Source organism: Cetorhinus maximus, chromosome 1, assembly GCF_964194155.1.
Source record: "Cetorhinus maximus chromosome 1, sCetMax3.hap1.1, whole genome shotgun sequence".
Classification (NCBI taxonomy): Eukaryota; Metazoa; Chordata; class Chondrichthyes; order Lamniformes; family Cetorhinidae; genus Cetorhinus; species Cetorhinus maximus.
Window position 1 is genome coordinate 147,311,229 of NC_135879.1, and position 25,047 is coordinate 147,336,275.

Genomic DNA, 25,047 nt, shown 5'->3' on the forward strand with positions numbered 1-25,047 from the left:
CGATCAGCCATGATCGTATTGAATGGTGCAGCAGACTCAATGGGCTGAATGGCTTTCTCCTGTTCCTATATTCCTGTGACAGTTTTATGACCTTATAAAAGCGTATTGTTTTTTAAAATAATTTTTGAATGACTGTTTATCTTGACAGTTTTATAAGGTTCTAATAGGATTTATCCCAAGTGCATCTTGAAGTACTGTTTGTTTATTTTGACAGTTTAACGAGCATCTCAAAGATTCTCAATGTTATTCTAGCTCTCATGATTTCTGTACGTTGTGGATACTGGGTGAACGTGTATAGGGATATGGAGGGGGTATGGAGTGGGTATAGGGTGGGTATAGACGAGTTATAGAGGAGGTACGGAGTGGATATGGAGGGCCAATAAAGGGGGCATGAGTGGGTAAGGTTATATGGAGGGGATAAGGGGGCAAATGGGATGGAGTTTAGGGCACCTCACACTCATCTACCAAAATGAGCTGATGTCCCAGTAAAAGGAGGTGGGGCTTTTAACCTGCTCGCCCTAGTATCCACCTGTCTCCATTTCCACCTTGGGCCAGCTTCCGGAGGTGGTAGACCCATCTCCACCCATTCCCACCACCTCACAATGAAAATAGTGTGGGTGGGCACTGCAGGGATGGCGACATCAAGAAGTGGTCCGACTCCTGATTGATCTTCCAAGATGAAAATCGAGCTCCATACACCTGTATTTGCCCCATATCCCTTAACACTTTTGGCTAACATAGATCTATCAATCTCAATTTTGAAATTAACAATTGATCTAACATCAATTGCCTTTTGCAGAAGAGAGTTCCAAACCTCTGCCACCCTTTGTGTGAAGAAACATTTTCTAATTTCACTTCTGAAAGCTTGAGCTCTATTTTGTTGGCTTCGCCCCCAGTCCTAGTCTCCCAAACTAGCGGAAATAGTTTTTTCCCAATCTATTCTATCTGTTCCCCACAATCTCTTGAAAGCCTCGATCAAATTATCCCTTAACACTCTAAATTACAGGGAATATAACCCTAGTTTGTATAATCTCTCTTCATACCTTAACTGTTGCAGTCCAAGTACCATTTTAGTAAACCTAGTGCTATTTCTTTTCTTTACCCATGGTTGATTCTTCCATCTATTACTTATAAAATTTATTTACAACAATTTTATCTAAATGTTTTGCAATTTAGCGGGGAGGCTTGAGAGGAACATAAAAGCCAAATGGACTCGTTGGGCTGAGTGGCCTGTTTCATGTCGTATATCCTACATAACCCTCTACATACTATAAGTGCAAGATCTTGCTTTCTCCCTGAACAAATTTCTTCAGATGATTGAGTTTTATACAATCAGTGAAACTAAGCAATCCGTAGAAAAAAATCTGAGTCCTTTCCTGTACATGTTTGCCTAGAAACTAACATTTTCAATGTTTAAAATAAGATTTGGAAAACAAATTTAAAAATCAAAACCAGATGTTGCACAATAATAATATTAAATTTACTTTAGAACCGTGTCTACAATCATTTACTACCATCATTAAATGTTTTACTTTACCGTCATCATTCCAAAAGTCAATAATTTGACTTTTTTTTACCCAGATTACTTGCAGGGAATTTTTAAAAAACCTGTGCATGTGTCATTTCCAGAATTTTTTCTCATGGGTTAGTAGAATAACTCTGAATTATGCATGTGCAAGCTGTATACATAATTGAGAGGACTTTTATTTGTTTCAAAATGACTTGGAAAAATGAAGTTTTCAAACATCATAGTTAGGTAACATTTCATACTTAAACTAAACCATACTTTTGACTGTATAAAGAGGAAACATAAGGCAGAGACAGTGAGGGAGAGATAAGTAAAATCGGTATTCTGAAATATTTTACTATTTTCTCTTCTTATTGCATCACAAAGGTTTGCTTTTACAAAAGATAAACAAGTTACACTCTGAAAACTTCCACACTCCAGGACCGCTTCATCCAGGGTCACAGGGAATGGAGCCTATCTTGACAGGCAATGGGCGCTGCTAGGCAGTCCATCACAGGGCACACATTCACAGTGGGTTACAATTTACCATAGCCAATCCACCTAACCAGCACCTAATTGGACAGTGGGAGGAAGCCGGGACACCCAGCGGAAACTCACGCAGACACGGGGAGAATGTGCAAACTCCACACACCTGAGGTTAGGATCAATCCCGAGTCCCCGGAGCTGTGAGGCAACTGTGTTAACCACTGCTCCGCTCCCGCCTGCCACGAAACCCATTGCGGGCAGGATGGGAAAATTCCGCCTGAGGTGTGGAGTAACATCCCACACTTTATACAGCTGCCTTTGAATAAATAATTGTTTTTAGTGCAACGCGCTGTGAGTGATACACACAGTGGTTGACCTTCAGCTACAATTTTTGGCACCGGGCAGATATTAACTATTAACTGTGAATAACGGTACTTTGTAAGTTAACCTTTTTCCAGTATATGATAAATGGAATTAGTTATGGAATAATGGAAACTCTGAGGTGATCATAATACTGTAATTCAATCAAGGGATTCAAATAAACTCTGACAGATGGAAACTTGAGTTCTTTAGAATCATCATCTGATACTGAAATGACAGTCTCACGATCACTTTATGTTGCCCATGTTTTTCATGTACCTGTAATGGTTCAAAAAAACTGAAACCAGGGTCTTTCCTGGGGTCGCCCTCTAACCTCTCATTACCATACGATTGAGCAGCAGTCTGCTTAGAAAGAAAGCAGGAAGACCTCCTTGTGATGAAAGCCACTGAAAGCCATTGGCTTCGTTAACACTGTTAAAGGGCTACTGAGAACTCAGTGGCTTCACATCACAGCCACTGCATCTCAAGAGTAACACATAAGAATGTAGGGCTCAAGATGTTACATATCTGTGATTTGCGATGCCACCTTGGTCACCTTGATGTGTGTGCTAGTGTCTCAGGGACACGGTGGCATCAGCCACCATGCAAGGAGGGCAGGAAAAAACATGGACTCTTATGGTTTGCAATTGTGTATCTTCTGAGTTTCTTGCCCCTTGAATCATTAATGTCTTCAATGTTTTCTTTCAGAGAGAAGACACAAGCACATATGGATCCAGGGCTCAATGCTGCCTTTGTCAGGGTCCTAATGCAATGGAGGAGGTGAAGGAGGAAGAGGCGACACCGTGTACAACTCCAGCAGGAGGGACGTGGTCAAGCGGAGCCAGAACATGTACAGGAGGGAGAGGAGGAGAAGAGTCTTCTATTTACAAATGAGTGAGAGGCAATGCCGTGCACATCTGCAATGTCCTGAGCTCTGGTACATCACATATGCCACATTCTTCGTGAAGACCTGATGCCATTTGGAGTTGGAGGGTATCCCCTGCCAGTGGCTTTGAATGTGACTGCAGCACTAAATTTCTTGGCCTCTAGTTCTTTCCATGTATCAACGGGGAACCTGTGCAGCATCTCTCAGTCCGCAACACATCGATGCATAAAGGACGTCACAGATGCCTTTTACAGGAAGGCCCATCATTATGTCAGGTTTGCTCTGGATGAAGATAGCCAGGCTGCAAGGTTCACCGGCTTCACTGCCATCTCAGGCTCCCAAGAGTTCAGTGTGCAATAGACTGCACCCATCTGGCTAAATGGGCTCCATGGCAGCAAGTCTTAATGTTTAAACTGCAAGGGCAATCATTCCATCAATGTATGATCACCCGAAGCACATACTGCACGTTTGTTCACGATACGCTGGGAATTGCCATGACTCCTACATCCTGAGTCACTCCCAGGTGCCCTGAAATTTTCCAGGAGCCATTACGTCTGCAGGGATGGATGCTTGGGGGTAAGGGGTACCCACTGAAACGCTGGCTGATGACACAAGTGCGTGGCCCTCAGAGTCGTTCTGAGGAGAGGTATAATGCTGCTCATAGCTCCACACATTCCTTTATAGAGCAGACCATAGGGCTTCAGAAGATGCGCTTCAGACACTTGGACCGATCAGGTGGCTCACTCCAATACAGGCCCTCAACATCGCATTGTGTTGTGCCCTTCACAATCTGGCAATGCAAGGAGGTGAACCCCACCAGCGGATGCATTGGAGGATGAGAGCACATCAGAGGATGATGATCCGGAGGCCCAGGAACCTCAGGAGGCTGCTGAGGGTCAGTACGAACGCAATCACACCATGGAGGAAGGAAGGCATGGGAGACATGCCCATGATATGTTAATTGCTGACAGGCTCCAGGAAGAGTAAAGTTAAGTGAGGGAATATGACCACATCTCTCCTCGTCCTCACTGCCATTTTCTTTCATCTCAGGGGATGTCCACCCACTTGCAGCGAGAACGAGTCCCGCATTCACACTTGTGCTTTCTGGCCTCATGAATCACTCAGGCCAGGATCTCTGCTTTGGTTCATGGGGCCCTGTGAGTGGGCTCAGTCTGGGAACTGGGAGTCCACAGAGGAACAAGAGCGATGTGAGAGAAGACTTGAAGTCTTCGCCACCATCTCATAATGCAAACACTGCTGCAACTGAGATGTGGACATGCCTAGGGATCACCTCCTCCTGCGCATGTCTTTTTTTCTGCCACTACCACTGAGGAGACACAAATGCTGCTAGAATATCAATGCTGATGAGCTGCCCCCACTCAATGGTGTTCCCTGGGGAAGAAGGGCTAGAAACGCTTACAACACATACTTCAAATAAAGATTTAAACACATCTCCCTCCACAAGGGGTGCAGAGACTAGTTCAACTGAGGTTGACATCACAGGAATGTGAATCTCACAGTGGGACACTATCACTGAGTGAGAGGGTGGCGAAACCTTGAAATAAGCGGATTCCAAAGTACAAAATCACAACGTCTTCAGTTAACAGGGACATTCACACAACCATCAAATGTATTAACAAAAGTGCAATTTCTTTACATGTCTAGCACACCCGTAACTCAAAAGTGACATAAATTTTTCTTAGCTTTCCTAACTCTACCACTATACCTGGGTGCTGCCCTGACATCTGCAGCAGAGGTGGAGGCAGCCTGCTGACTGCTACATCCTGATGTCTATGATGACCTTGGCAGACGTCCTCTGGTGACCTGAGGTCTGAAGGGCCCCGGCCTGATAAGGGTCACCTGCTCAGGGGCAGAAGCCCCCTTAGTGCCCTGAGAAGCTGGAGTGGATGAGGTCACAGGCAGAGGGGGCTGTGAGCAGCTGCATACCCTTAGAGTGTCCTGAGAGGAGGTTCCCTGGGTGTCCGGCTGATGCTCATCCATCCTGTGTGTGCCCAAGGGCCCCGCTCTGACTCCTGCAGGAGATGCATGTGGAGGGGAGGTCAAAGTGCCTCGTCCCCATATTGCCTACATCTTGATGGTGCCCACCAGGGTGTGTGGCCATGGAGAGCAGGGCTGAGCGCAAATCCGGCAAAACCCGTTGGACCAAATTCTCCATGGTGGTCGCCAGCCTTCCCATGGAGACCTCGAGGCCCTCGCATGTCAGAGCCATGACATCAGACAGAACGCGGAGGGACTCCTCCATCATTCACTCTAGTCTGCTGAGTGACTGTCGAATCTCTGCCTGATGTTCCTCCACCTGTCGTTGCATCTCCAGCATTGAGTTAACAGCTGCTTCCAGAGGCTCATCATCTGACTCAGACAGCACGGGTGGCTGGTCTCCAGCAGCCCTCTGAGAGCCGGAGACCTGGGCTGTCCCTGCCTCTGACTGCTGCGGGGATGTGTCAGTGAGGTGTCACAGATGCTGCCTGACCTGCTGAATTTTTCCAGCATTTTCTGTTTATATTTCAGATTTTCAGCATTAGCAATACTTTGCTTTTATATTATGATAGATGGGATGGTGGTGGTGTGAAAGTCTCAGTGAGAGAATGAGTGTTGATATGTGTCCCCTGCTAATAGTTGCATGAGATCCTTGAAGAGAGTAGCCATCTGAGTGCATGATGCCATGATGAGAGTTTGATATTGGGGAGAGTTGAAGGATGACTTACCCTGGTGGAGCAGATGAGGTCATTAATCCTCTTCCAGCACTGGTGGCATTACGGGTGCAGTTGCCAGCCACGCTGACCTGCTCCGCGATGGCCTCCCAGGCCGGAGAGGTGAGGCTGCTGTGCTTCCTGCAGCCATCCCTGGGATAGAGCACGTGTCTTCATGCTTGCACCCTTCTGATCAAGGTCTGGAGGGCCTGGTACGTGAAGCGGGGTGCTGCATTCTTCTTCAGGCTCTTGTCCATCCTCTTCTGGCTGCCAGACATCTCTGGTGGGCTGAAGCGAGTGAGATTGTGTGTTGGACTAGCCTTTAAATATGGCGCCTAGACCTTTAAACCCGCCAGTTGACGGCAGCCACACGAATCAACTCCCGACCCACTAGGTGATTCAGACCGATACGTGCCTCTGAATAATTAATGAGGCTCCAAGCGCAGAATCGGGCGCGAGCTCCCGTCATTCTAGACAGCGGGATGGGCGCTGCTGAAACTGCACACCACTGCACTTAGTCTCATTTATGGAAAATTCCATAATTATTTACACATTATCTGCAGAATTATTTTCCTACTTGTGCATTGGTTTCTGCAGCTACCACAATCATCTGTAAAAACATCAAAAATCTATCAATTTTATAAATTGACCTGGAGCTAATTTAACTTTCTAGCTGCGTCATAGAGACACTGTTAATATTAAAAGCCATATAATTTAATTTGAAAAGCACAGCTATAGGAACTCAGCTCCCAGTCAGCAGGTGTGGAAAGGATGATAAATTCTAAAACAGAATGCATGCCACTATCACTGTTAACATTTTGATCTTAATTGTATATATTTTATAATACTCATTATTGACTTCAGTTAGAGAGCGATTATTTAAAGTTCACTGCCTTCAAGTCTTTATCAAACACCTTTTTTTTTGTGAAGTATTCTCTAGTACAGTCACGCAATCCCTTACGCATGATATTGTCAGTGGCTGTAGAATAGGGGCCAGACATTTCCTTGGGGAGGTGGAGAAGGTAGAGGTGAGGCAGGGAAATTGGAAGGACAGCAATCGCAGTGGCAACCTAGACTGTCATTTGGTGATCATTTTGTAATGGTATTGACAGACGCCTCTAAGTCGATTGCAGGATTCCCTTTCAAGTTGCATTTTCTCAGGAAGACCTGAAAAAAGAGAGAAACAGTAAGCCTACCCTTAAGATGATTTTATACCAATATTACACTATTAGTTGTAATAACTGTTATTCAGGTATTATTATATAAATTTATTATTTATCCGACAAAGCTTGAAATCCATGTCTCTTTCACATCTGTTCTTTGCTAAAATTGCTGGCGTGTCAACATTTTAATACTTTCATATTTTCGTTATCTGGGATTATGTGGGGTAAATTTTGGATTCAGTGTCTGAACAGGGAGTCTTCAATATTTATAATTTAATACTCAAATATGCTTTTTACTGATATCATTTCAGCCCCATCAAACATTAAGTGTTAAATTGAATGTCATTATTTCTTTTTGTTAGAGTTTGAGGTAAAGTGTTTATTCATTTACAATTGATATTTACTGAGCTCTTTTCCTCTATTTATTTTCATTTGTGAAGTGCCATGAATAATTTGCTGTTGATTTAAATAATCTGACTATATATGTATCTGCATCACCAGTTTTGGTTCATTAACATCCTTTTGGAAATTAATCAGCTCCACAATTTGTTTGTAGAGAAACCTGTTCTTCAGAGCAGACATTCTCTGGACAGCTCAAGGCTCGTGGACAAGGTAGAATCTGCCAAGCCTCTTTGGATCACCCTAGCGATGCAGAAGCAGAAAGGATTCCGCGAGCAGCAGGCCAGCCGAGAGGAGAGAAGGCAAGCCAGAGAAGCTAAGCTAGCAGAAAAACAGGCTAAAGAGAACGTATGCACCTTCTGTTATTCTAAGGCTTAATAATAGATGTTAGTTTGATTCAAATAGACTACACATGGGGCCATAACTTCCTCGGAGTGGCATTCAGCGTCAGATTGCCACTGTGCCCAATTACATAGGGGAAATTTCTGCTGCATTTGTCTCGCCTGACCTCAGGCCGGGTGAGATCCAAGCAGTTCAGCTGTCTCCAAAGGTCCTATTGAAATTGACAGGCCAGTTTGGACATCAGTGAGGAAGGGTATCGGGCATCGAGGGGGTGGTTTGGGGGTGGTCGGACATCAGAGGGAGTAGGGTGCCAGACATTGGGGGCGCGTGGGGTGGATCGGACATCAGGGTGTCAGTCATCAGGGGGTGAGGGGATGTTGGACATCAGGGAGTGGGGGTGTCAGACATCGGGAGGGGGTGAGGTGGGTTGGAGATTGGGGAGGGAGGTCCAGTCAGGTCGGGAGGGGGTTAGGGCCTGCGGTGAGGGGCGATGGAGGAAAGAGGTGGATATCTAGTCGGGTCGGGTGGGGTGTTGGGACGACTGGGGTGCAGGGTCAGTACTGCAGAGGAGAGGTGCGTCGGGTTGGGTCGGGTCATCGGGGTGGTCGGATCAGTATGTGGAGTCAGTGGGTGGTGAGGAATACCGTGTGGGAGTGGGTAGTCGGGGGGTGGGGGAAGACCCCTGGGATGTCAGGGGTGTGGAGGAATTCCCCAGGGGGCTGGGAGAGTGGGGGGAGTTCTATGGGGGGGGGGCATGGTCTGCATCTTTATAACAGTTACCCAGAAGTTAGAAGATGTTTTAATTTCTCTAACTTTTTCTGAGTAACTGTGTAACACAGCCGGAACCAGCCGAAATTTGCAATTTAAACTGCATTTTCGGATTGTTGCCAGAGGAATTGCCCAGAGGAAGTTTGCGCTCGTGGACCTTTGAAGTTCCGAGAGGGGATCCTGAGCACGTCTTTAGGTTATCCCCCAAATCCGACGCTGGGGAGCTGGGAAGTTAAGGCCCAACTAGTCTGTGAGGGCTAGTTTCATTATAAAGCTGTTAAAGATTGTAACTTTTGGTAGAAATCAATAGTATTGATGATGACAATATTCTGCCTTAAATACAACAATTATTTGCACAGAAATGAATGCAAAATACCACGGATGCTGGAGATCTGAAATAAAAAGAGAAAGTGCTGGGAAAATTCAGCAGTTCTGGCAGCATCTGTGAAGAGAGAAAAGGAGTTAACATTTTGAGTCCAATATGACTCTTCTTCGGTACTTCATCTTCTTTGGAACTGAAGTTCTGAGGAAGAGTCATATTGGACACAAAATGTTAACTCTTTTTCTCTCTCCACGGATGCTACCAGACCTGCTGAGTTTTTCCAGCACTTTATGTTTTTATATCAATTGCACAGTGTAGCTATTGAATTTCTACTGCTTTCATTATTGGGACCTCAATTAATGTTTGAGTGTTTTTTTCCAATTCACCTTTGGAGATTTGACAGGATTGAATGAATTTAAATTAAAGAAAATGGTTAGTTTGAAAATATATAGCAATCACAGAATTTTTATGGTGCAAAAGGAGGCCATTTAGCCCATCGTGTCTGCACCGGCCCTCCGAATGAGCAATTCACCTAGTTCCAGTTTCCCACCTTCAACCTGTAACCCTGTACATTCTCCCTTTTCAAATGACAGTCTAATTCCCTCTTGAATACTTCAGTTGAACCTGCCTCCACCATAGTCTCAGGCAGTGCATTCCAAACCCTAACCACTCACTGCACAAAGAAGTTTCTCCTCCTATCACTTTTGCTTCTTTTACTAATTACTCTAAATTTGTGCCCTCTCGTTCTCAATCCTTTCATGAGTGGGAACAATTTCTCCCTATCTATTCTGCCCAGACCGCTCATGATTTTGAACACCTCTATAAAATCTCCTCTCAACCTTCTTTTCTCTAAGGAAAACAGTCCTAACTTCTCCAATCCATCTTCATAACTGAAGTTCCTCATCCCTGAAACCATTCTCATGAATCTTTTCTGCAACCTCTCTAACGATTTCACATCCTTCCTCAAGTGCGGCACCCCAAACTGGACGTAATAATCTAACTCAGGTTGAACTAGTGACTAGTACAAGTTCAAGATAATCACTCTGCTCTTGTACTCTATGCCCCTATTAATAAAACCTAGGATATTGTATGCTTTATTAACTGCCCTCTCAAACTGTCCTGCCACCTTCAATGATTTATGCACATATACACCCAGGTCCCTCTGCTTCTGCACCCCGTTTAGAGTTATACCCTTTATTTTATATTGTCTCTCTATGTTCTTCCTACCAAAATGAATCACTTCACATTTTTCTGCATTGAACTTCATCTGCCACCTGTCCGTCCATTCCACCAACTTCTCTATGTCTTTTTGAAGTTTTACACTATCCTCCTTACCGTTCACAATCCAAGTTTTGTACATTCACAAACTTTGAAATTGTGCCATGTACAGCAAGGTCTAGGTCATTAATATATATCAGGAAAAGCAAGGTCCCAACACTGACCCCTGGGGAACTCCACGACAAACATTCCTCCAGGATGAAAAACATTATTAACCACTTCTCTCTGTTTCCTGTCACTCAATCAATTCCGTATCCATTTTGCTACTGTTGCTTTTATTCCATGAGCTACACCCTTGCTCACAAGTCAATTGTGCTCCACTGCATCATTGCCTTTTGAAAATCCATGTACACCACATCAACAGCATTGCCCTCAACAACCGACTCTGTTATCTCTTCAAAAAACTCCAGCAAGTTAGTTAAACATGATTTTCCTTTAAGAAATCCATGCTGGCTTTCTTTCGTTAACCCACATTTGTCCATGTGACTATTAATTTTGTCCCAAATTATTGTTTCTATCAGCTCCCTCACCACTGAAGTTAAACTGACTGTCCTGTAGTTGCTGGGCTTACGTTTACAGTTTTTTTGAACAAGGGTGTAACGTTTGCAATTCTGCAGTCCTTTGTGACTTTTTAAGGAAGACTGAAAAATTATGGCCAGTGCCTCTGCAATTTCCACTCTCAATTTCCTCAGTATCCTTGGATGTATCTCATCCGGTCCCAGTACCTTATCAACTTTACAGATAACCTTTCCAATACCTCCTCCTTTTCAATTTTAAACCTTTCTAGTGTCTGAATTACCTCATCCTGTACCATGGCCTGGGTAACATCTTCGTCCTTCATAAAGACAGATACAAAGTATTCATTTAATATCTTAGCCATGCCCTCTGCCTTCATGTGTAAATCCCTTTTTTGGTCCCTAATCAGCCCCACTCAGCCTTTTACCACCTTTTTATTATTTATGTGCCTACAGAAGACTTTGTTATTCCCTTTTATGTTAGCTGCCAGTCTCTTTTCATACTCTCTCTTTATTTCTCTTATTTGCTTCTTCAATTCTCTTCTGAACCTTCTATGTTCAAATATGTTAAAAGTTCTTGGTATACTCATCCGACATAGATTAGAGTTAACGTGTGGCTATATTTTAAGTATTTTCTTTGAATTTTAAGTACAGTTTTTTTTTAACTTTGCTGCATTTTGTAGGGTTCTTATAGCACAAGGGAGAAAATTGATATGTGTCACTATAATCACCAGCTTTAATTGCATTTGTAAAGAACCAGCAAGATGAATGAAAAGTCATAAAACTTAGCAAGTTGCTTCAAATCTGTTAAATCTGTGACCATCCATATGTCACTACCTCTTTAAGAGCAGTAACTCCGACTGGTTTATCCTCCTCCATCACTGACCCTCCCACATACCCTATCCACCTACAACTACCCATCCCACTACCAATATGTCGCCAAAGGCTCTCCCAATACAGCCGTGCCCTCCAGAATGATTTTTCACTCGTAAGCAAAGCGATTTCAATCAGCAACCATACTGTGGATGAATGTATTGAAACTTGGTTTATGATTAGTGGCATCTTGCTCTTTACCAAAGCTTCCCAGGCTATATTTTTCAGCACCTAACTTGCCCAAGTGACTCGTGGGGCTGTTCCTGGTGGCACTACTGGGGCTTCAGAGCTGCTGGTCAATCTGATTGGCTGGCAGCTCTCTGAGATGGGGCTTTCTCCTGAGTGAGGGGCAGCAGTCTCACGCCCAGCCAGTTAATGCTCCTCGGAGCGTTAAATAGCTGAGGGGGAGCCGGCATTGGCAGGGATACATTTCTCACTATCTCTTTGGATGGAAAGGCAAGAAATCCCACCACCCATCAAATTCTTCTCAGTGAAGACCTGTGTCAATACTTATTGTTGGCATGGTCTTCAGAAGTTTTGGCTCCTTCCCCCAACTTCTCTGGCACCTTACCTGTTCCATCACTCTCACCTGAACCTTAAACTCCTCTTTGTTTACTATCCATTTCCCTCTCCACCTCACAATAACCTTTCTTCTTTTTTGCTTTACAATGACTGCAATTCAAAAGTACTTAATTGGCTGTAAAGCACTTTGGGGTGTTCTGAGTCATTAAGGGCACTGTATAAATGCAAAGATTTTCAATTTACTTTTTTCCTTGTACCAAGCTACCCCACTTGGTCTGTGATTTTAATTTCTATCTCAACCCCCTATGTCCCCTCTCTTCTGAGTTCACTGATATTCCTGCCTCGTTTAGCCTCTTCCTCAATATAAACTCTTCTACCCATATTTACAGCAGCCCCTCAGCCATCTATCTGACCAGATCTGGTTCACTTACTTGAAGTGCTGAAACCTACAGGGCTAAGGAACAGGAGCTGGGAAATGGGATTAGACTGGATCACTTTTTTGACTGGCACAGGTCTTCACTGACAAAAATTTAATGGGGGAGGGGTTCCTGCACGGGTGGGCACATAAATTCAGGTGGGCAGCCATCACACCACCATCCCGCCCACCCCAGAGCTCATCCCCATAATATGGTGGGCGGATGGGTGCTGAAATTAGCAGCCCGCCTGCCATATTAAAATGACCAACTAAGAGTCAATTAGGCTTGTTATAAAGCCTATTGACCCTAATAATATGCAGCCGATGCCATAATATGTTTGGCGTGGGCAGCAGGGCGGGAGCAGGAAGTCCAATTTTTAACCTGAAATGGTTAAAGTGCAGGAAGGAATGTTGGGGGGGGGAAAGGGGTGGTGGGGGTCGCTCTTTGGCAGCTGCCCTTTGTCATTTACGGGGTGCCCCCCCTTAGACTAATTCCCTCCCCCCCCACTTCCTACCTGCTTCCTCTCTTAAACTCACCCCCTCCCCACCACTCCTTAAAGATCCCAAACCCTCCTGGCCCAAGATCCTGGACTTACCTGCTCTGAGGAACCTAGGCCTTGGGGCTCCATTCCAAACCTGCAGTCATGGCAGCTGTCTTTGATGCCTTTGTGGCGCTGCCAGGACAGATGGAGCTGCCAGCCAATTGGATGGACCGGCAGTTCCAGTGGGCAGGTCTTCCACCCGACTGAGGGGCGGAAATCCCACTTGGCCCTCGTTAACGAGCCCTCACAGCACTTTATTACGACACGTTTCATGCCAACATAGTTTCCAGGGGGGCGTGCCATCCCAGCCCTCCCCCCCTCCCGTAAAATTTAGCTTAACTTTACTGACAAGCCTGTCATGTGACACTTTATCAAATGCCTTTTGGAAATTCATGGACCTCATAAACCGCATTACCCTCAGCAACCATCTTCGTTACCTTATCAAAAAAATCAGTCAAGCCAGTTAAACTATATTTGCCTATAAGAAATTACTGGTCATTTTCCCTATTTAATTTTCATTTGTCCAAGTAACTGTTAATTTTGTCCCAGTTATTGTCTCTAAAAGCTTTCTCGTTACCGAGGTTAAAGTGACTGGTCTGCAATTACTGAGCTTATCCTTATGCCCTTTTTGAACAAGGGTGTAATGTTTGCAATTCTCCAGTCCTCTGGCATCACTCCCATATCTAAGGAGGATTATAACCTAGCCCACCAGCTTGAGATTATGGGACTCCTTGCGGAACTGCTGCCAGGTTCTTGGGGCCAGATTCTGGGAGTTGACCACCAGCTCCAACTCCCTTTGAACAGTGTTCTTTGAGGCCCTCCAAGTGCCCAGAAAATTAAGGACTACCACCTGCCTAGCCACAGCAGCCACAGAGGAAGAGCTAGAACAACACCACACCACTGATGAAGAAGTGCTGTGACTTTATCTGACACTCACAGCCACCAGGTCAGATACTGGCACTGCATGAACTTCACAGGGTAGTATACTGAATTGGGATCTGAACGTGCCACAGCCAGGCTTGGGGATGGGGGGGGTGGTGTGGTGGGGTGGTGCAGGTGGGACAGGATCGTTCATATACCAACACAGTTGAGGATAAGATCACATATGAGCTTTCCGACAGGGACTCAGATGAGGACTCTGATGAGGCGGCATGCACACCTCCCATCGTCCTCCATCACAAAGGTCTCCAGCATCTAGAGGCAGTCAGCAGCAGCTTCCTTGTAACATGTGCAGCTTTCCTTTAAGAAAGGCGGGCTGTCCTCAAGAGGTGCTAGCTAGCTAGAACACATGCCAGCCACACAATTGCCAGGTCCCCTGTTATGCATTCAGCCAGTCAGCAGCACGGATTATGCTTGACTGAACACTATAATCATGTAAAGGAGGATACAGCTTGAAGTTTATGTGCCGCATGTTGCAACAGGACCTGGCATGGGCAGATTGCAAATCATGATCGATATGCCCGAAAATGGGAGGAAATTATTTTTTAGCCATAGGAGTCAACTTCAAGTCAAGCCCATAATAATATCCTCCTCCTCCTTCAGGTCCTCTGTCCTAAGAGGGCGTTGGCGACCATGGATCACCATTGGATTAGACCATGATTATGCTTGGCAAAGTACTGCAGTGGTTTGCTGTTGCCTTCTGTGGTATGGCTGACAAGGAAGCTCTCTCACTTTTACCACCTGCCATCAGTCGTATTGGAAAGATTTACAGGCTGATAATCAACCTATTTGGCCACATTATGAATGTACCTTCCGTGGCCATCAAGTTCTGAAGTGGGACTTAAACCCAGAGCTTCTGGCCCCAAGGTAGGGATGCTATAAGACCCCTCAGAAAAATATATAATAAGGAAAATATTAATCAGTAACATTTCTGTTACGTGTCTCTCAGCACCTCACACATCTGACACAGTTCATGCAGGAGAAATCAAAAGAAGTAATTTGAGTTAAGTTGTCACAGACAACATGTCATGTTCATAGTGAAGGAGAATTTGTTACAAATAGCCTCAAAATCAGCTAGCACAGGAATTTTTTTTAAAATTCAGTTATGGGATGTGGGCATCGCTGGCTAGGCCAGCATTTATTGCCCATCCTTGATTGTCCTTGAGAAGGTGGTGGTGAGCTGCCTTCTTGAACCAGTCCATGTGGTGTAGGTACATCCACTGTGCTGTTAGGGAGGGAGTTCCAGGATTTTGACCCAGTGACAGTGAAGGAACAGCGATATATTTCCAAGTCAGGATGGTGAGTAGCTTGGAGGGCAACTTCCAGGCAGTGGCGTTCCCATGTGTCTGCTGCCCTTCTCCTTCTAAATGGTAGCGGTTGTGGGTTTTGAAGGTGCTGTCTAAGGAGCCTTTGTGAGTTCCTGCAGTGCATCTTGTAGATGGTACACACTGCTGCTACTGTGTGTCTGTGGTGGAGGGAGTGAATGTTTGCGGACGGGGTGCCAATCAAGCGTGCTGCTTTGTCCTGGATGGTGTTGAGCTTCTTGAGTGTTGTTGGAGCTGCACTCATCTAGGCAAGTGGAGAGTATTCCATCACACTCCAGATGTAAGATGGGGGACAGGTCAGGGGGGGGCGGGGTGGAGGGGGGCTGGTGAGAAGGTGGTGGGCTGGCCACTCACTTTATGTTATGTGCCCCCTCACCTTCAATACTCCAATAGGGCTGGAAAATTCATCCCATTGGCAGGAATGTGGGGCAGGTTGGTTTGAGGTGGGAAGTCATGTGATGAAACCTCCAGCAATACACCCAACTGGAGCTGGCAATCCTAAGGCGGACTTCTTCCCACAACTGAACTTTTCCTGCAAAAAGATTAATTTTAATTTGATGAAGATCATCTTGTAGTTGGAACAATCAAATAGGAAAACAAACTTGTAAAATGCAAAACGCATTGGTGAAAAAATATAGAGATGGCTTCTTGTTTACATTGGTATGTCTTTGGCATTACAGACAATGGTGTCCAGCTCCATGGACAATAGAGGAGGTAATCATCATATGAGTGCACTGCAGAAATCCAGTCAGGATGAAGAAAAGAAAATTGAGAGCAATATTATGTCAAAAGTGGAGCGCCGTGAACACCTGAAAAAATCTGCCACACTTCCAAATTCTGTTACAGGTACTTGATACCATTGTTTTAAAAGCACATATTTACATATATTACACAAATATTAACAATTTATGGAGTAGAATTTCAACAGTTGGTGCAATCAGTAATTTTGGTACAAATTGCACGCAAAATTGAGTCCATTTTGAAAAGTGCTTGTTTCCTGAGTTTCTGCTCAAACTCATTTGTATGTCCCCAAAAACAAAATCTGCAATGAAGCCATGGAATCAGGCAGCATTTAAATTTTTTTTTAAAGAATGTTGCTTTAAAAACATTCCTTCATATATTGAAGAGTGGTAATTTGGTAAAATTTAGTTAATACAGCTGTAAATGAGATTAGTCATAAAAATAAGCATCTTAAATCACAGTGTCTGTCAATCCACCACCTGTGACTAACCTGATCTTGAATTTCTGAAAGTGACTGCTAAAAAATATGCTAAACTAATTTCTAGTTATTTTGGGATATAATAGTCAGTTTCTTAGTAAATTTAAAAAAAACATTCAAAAACTTTCAAAACTATCTCTTACTGTCCTTGTGCCCAAAAGTTCCAAATTAATTTTTCAAGCCCTCAAAAGATGCGCAATAGCAAAATTCCAGTGATGATTATGTCACCCTGGGAATATGGCCTGTTTTGTGGGCATGGCTTGCTTCCAGTGCGATGATTTAAAATTAGTGTAAAAAAAAATCACAGAAACTCGAATTGCACTGAATGCAATTTGTGCTTAAAATTCTATGATTTTTACGCCAGTTACACCGAAGTTGGGAGAATTGCGTTGAAAATGATCAGCACAATCTAGAAACTCCAGGCCTTAAATAGGATAACATTTCTCATGCATTACAATTTAGAAATTACGTTAAATGAGTAATGTTGTAGCCTTCGAGGTGTTTCCAGCACAAGTGGATCCCAGAAGAGTGTGATCCGAACATTTCTGCTGCTCAGTTAGTGTGAGAAATTCATTTTGTAGAGCCTTGACGTGTCACAGTGATTTTATTTTCTCAATGCAATTTTTCCTCTATTAACCATAAATTAAAATAATGACCCTGAATATCCTCAGGGATTTCACAAGAAAATGGTATAGACCCAGTTGATATCAATGAAGAATGCAAAATCAAGTCAGTTCTATAAAGATTTGAGATCAACCTTACAAGAATAATTTTTTTCATTAGTTCACAGGATGATGGCATCACTGGCAAGGCCAAGGTTTATTTCCCATCCCTAATTGCCCTTGAGAAGATGGTGGTGAGCCATCTTCTTGAACTGCTGCAGTCCATATGGTGTAGGTGCCACCCCCAGCGCTGTTAAGTAGGGCATTCCAGAATTTTGATCCAGCGACGATCAAGGAACAGTGTGTGTGACTTGGAGCAGAATTTGCAGATGGTTGTGTTCCCATGAGCCCACTGTCCTTGTTTTCTAGATGGTAAAGTTCACAGGTTTGGAAGATGCAGTCAAAGGAGGCAAGATGCTGCAGGGCATCCTGTAGATAGTTGTGGAAGGAATGAATGTTTGAAGTGATGGATGGGGTGCCGATCAAGTCAAATGGTGTCAAGCTTCTTCAATGTTGTTGGAGCTGCACTCATCCAGGCAAATGGAAAGTATTCCATCACACTCCTAACTCGAGCTTTATAGATAGTGGATAGGCTTTAGGGAATCAGGAGGTGAGTTACTTCTTGCAGAATTCCCAGCTTCTGGTCTGCTTTGGTAGCCACTGTATTTGTATAGCTGATTCAGTTAAGTTCCTGGTCTATGGTAAGCCCCCAAAATGTTGATGATGGGGTATTCATAGATGGTAATGCTACTGAATGTCATGGGAGATAGTTAGACACTTTCTTGTTGGAGATGGTCATTGCCTGGCACTTGTAAGGTGCAAATGTTACTTGCCACTTATCATGCTGCATGCACAAACTGATTCATTATGAGGAGTTGCGAACAGTACTGAACAATGTGCAATAATCAGTGAACATCCCAACTTTTGACCTTATGTTGGAGGGAAGGTCATTAATGAAGCAGGTGAAGATGACTGAGTCTCGGACACCAGTGTTGGGCAACCATGCAGTGATGTCCTGGGGCTGAGATGATTGGCCTCCTCCATCAATCAGCTTTGTACTAGGTATCACTCCAGCCAATGGAGAGTTTTTCCCCTGATCTCTATTGTTGTCAAATTTGCCAGGGTTTCTTGATGTTTCCTCTCAGCAACAACATCTGAAAACACAGTACCCATTTCCTCATGTGCACCAATGGCCCCCAGCTCTACCCCACAACCATCTCTCCCAACCACTCCACTGTTTCTAAATGGTCAGACTGCTTGTCCAACATCCAATGTTGGATGAGCAGAACTCAATATTGGGAAGACCGAAGCCATTATTTTTGGTGCCCACAGCAAGCGCCATTCCCCAGCCAACTCTAACTTTCTCCCTGACAACCAACTGAAGCTGAGGCTGAGGGTGTTTGCAACCTTAGTGTTATATTTGACTGAGATGAGCTTATGATCACATATCGGCACCATCTCTAAGACAGCCTATTTCCACCTCCTTAACAATGCCCAACCTGCCTCTGCCTCAGCTCATCTGCTGCTGAAGCATTCATCCATGTCTTTGTCACCTCTGGACTTAATTTTTCCAAGGCACTCCTGGCCATCCTCCCGCTTTTTACTACTTGTAAATTTGAGGTTATCCAAAACTATGCTATCCATGCCCTAACTTGCACCAAGTCCCGTTCACCCATCACCCCTGTGCTTACTGACCTACATTGGCTCATGGTTAAACAGCACCTTGATTTTAAAATTCTCATTCAAATTTTCAAATCCCTTCATGCTTTACCTCTCGCTAGCTCTCTTTACCTCTTCCAGCCCTACAATCCTTCAAGATATCTGTTCTCCTCCAATTCTGGCCTTGAGGATTTCTGATTTTAATAGCCTCATCATTGGTGGGCATGCCTTCAGCTGCCAATGCCATAAGCTCTGAAATTCTCTCCCTATACCTCTCTTTTCTCCTTAAAGGCGCTCCTTAAACCTCGTTTCCTTGGCCAAGCTTTTGGTCATCTGCCCTACTATCTCTTAATGTGGCTCACTGTCAATTTTGTTTGATAACTCTCCTGTGAAGTATCTTGGGATAGTTTCCTACATTAAAAACATTTGTTAAAATTGTTACACCTGATAAAGAATAATTAAGTGTTATCTTACATACAATCTAGGCATATGTGCATCACAAGTCCATGTCACTGTATTATTCTTTGTAGTGATTTGGTGCAGCTGATTGGCTTGCAAAGCCACCTCAGGGAGTAGTTAAGAATCAATTTTATTTGTGTGAAACTGGATTTACATGTAGGCCAGACTGGGCAAGGGCAGCAGATTTCCTTTCCTAAATGATATAAGTGAACCAGCTGGGTTTTCATGACAATCTAATGGTTTGGCAAATAACTGGAGCTCCCCATTCCTTACCCTTACACTTGGATGTTCCCACGCCTTCTGCTGACTCTCCAGGATGAGTTGGAAGGCCAAATCTAGAGGATCGTCATCTGACTCGGACCTCAAAGATACCTGATCCCCAGCAGTCCCCAGAGTGCATGGGCGCTTGCACAAGCCTGCCTCCTCCTGTTGCAGACATATGTCTGTGCAGTAATCACTAGATTGTGAATCTGAGCCTGCTGTAGATCTAGGAGCCACTGAGATATTTGTCTCTGCGCTGGTGCAGGGTGTGGGTAAGCGCTGTGATAGGTCTTCCAGGCTGCTTATTTCCAGCTCTTCAACGGAGGAGGTGTCCTCCTTGGCTGGAGGTGAAGACGTGGATGGAGCTGAAGGACAGGCTGGCTGAGGGTCACTTGTCAGAGCTCCCTGTGCACTGAAGTAGAGATAAGTAGTGCATGGCAGCAGAGTCAAAATCAGGAGAGAGAGCACTCACATTTGCGTTGAGAGGGATGATGCAGGGCAGGATCCTTACAAGGGTGTTCACTACCAACTTCACCGTCACTGCAGGCACGGTCCACGTCCTCACCAGTCTGTGCGATGGCACGCTCCTCAAACTGAGTAGCCTAATGTGGGCACTCTACCCCCATTCTGGGACCTCTCCCAGCTAATTTGAGCAGGCATCTCCTGCATTAAAACAGATGGACAGAGTGTGAGCAGGACGCATGGCACTGTGTGGAATGTTTGTGTGATAAGCGGAGCCATGGACGGGATGATGACACGAGCTCGAGAGGATATGAGCCTGATGGAGATGTGAGGGTGTGTGTGAGAGTTAGTGGTGTTGTCCCTCGAGGTGTGAGATCCCTGTGGATGTGTGATGGGTTTGTGAGTGTGTGAGTTGAGAGTGATGAGAAGAGTGAATTACCTTGGTGGAACGGATGAGACCATTAATCCTGTTGCAGCATAGAGTCATAGAGGTCTACAGCACAGAAAAAGGCCCTTTGGCCCATTGAGTCTGCGCCGGTCAAAAAAGTACCTAACTATTCTAATCCCATTTTACAGCACTAGGCCCATAGCCTTGTATGCCATGGCATCGCAAGTACACATCCAAATACTTCTTAAATGTTATGAGGGTTTCTGCCTCTACCACCCTTTCAGGTAGTGAGTTCCAAATTCCCACCACCCTCTGGGTGAAAAAATTCTTCCTCACATCCCCTCTAAACCTCCTGCCCCTTACCTTAAATCTATGCCCCCTGGTTATTGATCCCTCCACCAAGGGTAAAAGTTCCTTCCTGTCTACCCTATCTATGCCCCTCATAATTTTATACACCTCAGTTATGTCCCCCCTCAATCTCCTCTGCACCAGGGAAAATAACCCCAGTCTATCCAATCTCTCCTCATAACTAAAACACTCCAGCCCAGGCAACATCCTGGTAAATCTCCTCTGCACTCTCTCTAGTGCAATCACATCCTTCCTATAATGCGGATTCCAGAACTGCACGCAATACTCTAGCTGTGGTCCAACCAGCGTTTTATACAGTTCCATCATAACCTCCCTGCTGTTATATTCTATGCCTCGGCTAATAAAGATAAGTATCCTATATGCCTTCTTAACCACCTTATCTACCTGTCCCGCTACCTTAAGGGACCAGTGGACATGTACACCAAGGTCCCTCCGATCCTCGGTACTTCCCAGGATCCTGCCATCCATCATGTATACCTGTGCCTTGTTTGTCCTGCCCAAGTGCATCACCTCACACTTATCCGGATTAGATTCCATTTGCCATTGATCAGCCCATCTGACTAGCCCAACTATATCCTCCTGTAATCTAAGGCTATCCTCCTCACTATACCAACCCACCAATTTTCGTGTCATCTGCAAACTTACCAATCAACCCTCTTACATTCAAGTCTAAATCGTTTATATATACCACAAACAGCAAGGGACCCAACACCGATCCCTGTGAAACCCCACTGTACACAGGCATCCAGTCACAAAAACACTCCTCGACCATCACCCTCTGCTTCCTGCCACTCAGCCAATTCTGGATCCAATTTTCCAAATTGCCTTGGATCCCATGGGCTCTTACCTTTGTTATCAGTCTCCCTTGTGGGTCCTTATCAAAAGTCTTGCTGAAGTCCCAGTAGACTACGTCAAATGCATTACCCTCATCTACACACCTGGTCACCTCTTCGAAAAATTCAATCAAATTGGTCAGACATGACCTCCCCTTAACAAAATCATGCTGACTGTCCTTGATTAATCTCTGCCTCTCCAAGTGTAGATTAATTCTGTCCCTCAGAATTGCTTCTAATAGTTTCCCCACCACTGAGGTTAGACTGACTGGCCTGTAGTTCCCTGGTTTATCCCTTTCTCCCTTCTTGAATAACGGTACCACATTGGCTGTCCTCCAGTCCTCTGGCACCTCTCCTGTGGCCAGAGAGGTATTGAAAATTATTGCCAGCGCCCCTGCTATCTCCTCCCTTGCTTCACTCAATACCTGGGATACATTTCACCCGGGCCTGGAGATTTATCTACTTTTAAACCTGCCAGACCACTTAGAACCTCCTCCCTTTCTATGCTAATTTCTTTAATTATATCACAGTCCTTTTGCCTGATTTCCATACCTACGTCATCTCTCTCACTTGTGAACATCGACACAAAGTTTTCATTTACTACCTTCCGGCTCCACATACAAATTACCACTATGGTCCTTAATGGGCCCTACTCTTTCTTTAGTTATCCTCTTAATATAACTTTATATTTTCCTTTATTTTACCTGCCAATGTTTTTTCATGCCCCCTTTTTGCTCTCCTAATTTCCTTTTCATGTTCCCCCTACACATTCTATACTCCTCTCGGGCTTCCGCTGTTTTGAGCCCTCAGTATCTGCCATAAGCCTCCCTTTTTCTCTTCATCCAATCAGCACTGTGTGGCTGTCCTCTGTGACAAGGCATTGGCGCTGACCACCGCTGCCACTGCCTCCCAAACTGGATTAGTTGCTGCCCATCCTGCAGCCAGAGCAGGATTGGATGACATCACAGCAAGACTCCACTGTATCCAAAAGGTGCTCGAGGCATGCGTCATTGAACCTGGGAGCTTCAGTCTTTTTGTTTTGCAGGGCCACGTCTTCTTTGCAGTAGTCGAGGGCCAGAAGCACTTAGGTGTGCATGTGGCTAGACTTTAAATATGGCGCCTGGTGCGATGAAGTGGCACGGCGATGGTGTGGCGGGCGAATGAGAAGCCTGCCCGCCATGGAAATGGTGTGATTCCTGGGAATGCATAATTAATGCGGTGGGTTTGGGATGATACAGCATGAAAAGTCGTCATTGCGGCAAAAGGCTTCAATAACAAAGCTTCTCCTTCAGTAGTTGGGAAACTCAGTCAGCAACATCCTGTTTCCCAATGTTTAACTGTATATGTGCAGACTAAAAATATTTCTGTCTCATTACTCGTTAATTAAAGTGAACACTGATGACCTCACCATTATTCCTTCTGCAAAATCCAGGCCATTATCTTCCTGCAAACATATTTTGAAACTGATATTAGTTTTCTTATTTCGAGTTTTTTTTTAACTGAATACAAGTTTTCACATTTCCCTGGTTCTCTAGATGATTCGTCCAGGCCTCTGGATTACTAATCTAGTTACACACCATTACTATTACATTACCATGCAAAGTCAGTAAACATTAGAGAAACACAGAAGCAAACTGACTGTTATTCCTCCTGTCTCTCAATATGTTTGAAAATTCTGATACATTCACTGGCAAGGCTTAAACACAGGGCCCATGGGACAAAGTCCCATAAGGAGTCCACACTTTCAGAAGTTCAAGTGGAAGAGAAAAAAATGGCAGCACATTGAATTAGGTTGGTAATATATGGTTTTGTTTTGTTATGATAAGAAACTCTTCTATTTCCCATTGCAATATTTTCCTTATGTTTTGCTCTTCAATAAAATCTATTTTTGGTGTTTTTATGTGTATAATTTTTTCTAAATTCTCTTTGCATAGTTGAAATTTGTGATTCGGTGACATCAACTCCACCTGTGAAAGAATTACCCAAGAGATTCTCAACTCCCGAAGCTGCACCAGTATCCGTGGAACCTGCCTGGCTAGCCCTTGCCAAGAGAAAAGCTAAAGCTTGGAGCGACTGTCCTCAGATAATTAAATGAACCCAAATAGTTTGGGAACTGCCACTAAATCCTGTATAGCTATCACTAAACAAAAAGTGCTAAAGTGTATTTTTTTCAAAATAGATTAAAACCATAAATAGCACTGCATGTGCTGCATATATCACTTTTCTCAGTATATCAAGAATGCAAATAACATATAGCTTGTAAATGTAAATCTTGATTCACATTCTCTGTGGTTTCCCAATATTGTTTGCAAATTTGAACATACATGAATAGCAATTGCCAGTGTGCTTTAATGATTCCAGTTCTCGACTGAGTACCTCCTGCTACCACCACTTCAAACTATATTTTACTTTCAAAACCTGTGAGAAAGGGTGTTCCCTTTGCTCTAAAATGTCTCAAATTTCGACTTGTATTATAGGGTCATCTAAATGGTGTCCTAGAGTCCTTCAATAAAATACTAAATATTTTCATAGCTTGACTGTAAATGAAACTTGAGTTTAATTTTAGCATTTAGTTAAATTATATTTTGGATTGGAGTTTGGAATAATATACATGCCTGTGATTCTAGAACAAAAAATATGTTTTTTTCAAAATAATACTAACAAGAACAAGAAGGGAAGGTTAATTGTTTCAGATAGGTGGTTTATTTAGTCAACATTTAAAACAGGAATTAGAGTAATATAGATCAGAAGACAAATCTAAAATTCCATGGTCCAAAGTAAACCAACCTACAGCAGCAATGAAAAATAGTTTCTCCTCCCTGCCCCCACCCTTCTCATTAAGAATATAATTTTATTTATTTTATCTTTCCTGTTGCGCAGAATTTGGATATGATGTGGGTATCTGTACAGTAAATGACATTTGCTGCATTAAATGCATGTCTGAATATTTCCTCTGCACATCAAGTGGTGGCCTCTTACTTTAATCTGTCTCAGAGTAAAGGCCTGTTTTATTTCTTCTGCTCTGTGGGACAGTCTCACTGCAGGAACAAGGTTATAAAAGGGCACAGTGGATGAATTTCTGCTGGGTTTCTCCTGTAATGTGTGTTGATGACCTAGGGAAACCCTGGGAAAATGGTATAAATACAGTTGATGCTATTTTTGCAGGATTTCCTTGGCTCTTCTGCTGAAGTTACAGCAGATTATGGGAGAACGCCCATTGAAATTCACCTCCATTTGTCCATCTAGTCAACCTTTCATCATCCTATTGTAGCTGATGTTTTACTCTTCGTGATACTTATGTGGTTTGACCGTGAAGGGATCTGAGCTACTTGCCCCTTTTTTGCACTCATATCTGCGTCTCCCTGTTTGTGGGTATTACCCT

At 44.0% G+C, this 25,047-nt stretch overlaps 1 protein-coding gene across 5 annotated transcripts in view; it reads left to right on the top strand.

Moving 5' to 3' along the window:
- Positions 1-24,197, top strand: part of cracd (capping protein inhibiting regulator of actin dynamics) — a 310,373-nt gene extending 286,176 nt beyond the window's left edge. For all 5 annotated transcript variants that reach the window (XM_078548144.1, XM_078548153.1, XM_078548164.1 and 2 more), the window contains 3 exons: positions 7,670-7,860; positions 16,034-16,199; positions 23,600-24,197. In XM_078548144.1, the coding sequence (XP_078404270.1) occupies positions 7,670-7,860; positions 16,034-16,199; positions 23,600-23,760 (518 nt within the window). In that variant the 3' untranslated portion in view covers positions 23,761-24,197. The remainder of the gene's footprint in view (positions 1-7,669; positions 7,861-16,033; positions 16,200-23,599) is intronic.
- The last annotated feature ends 850 nt before the right edge of the window (positions 24,198-25,047 follow it).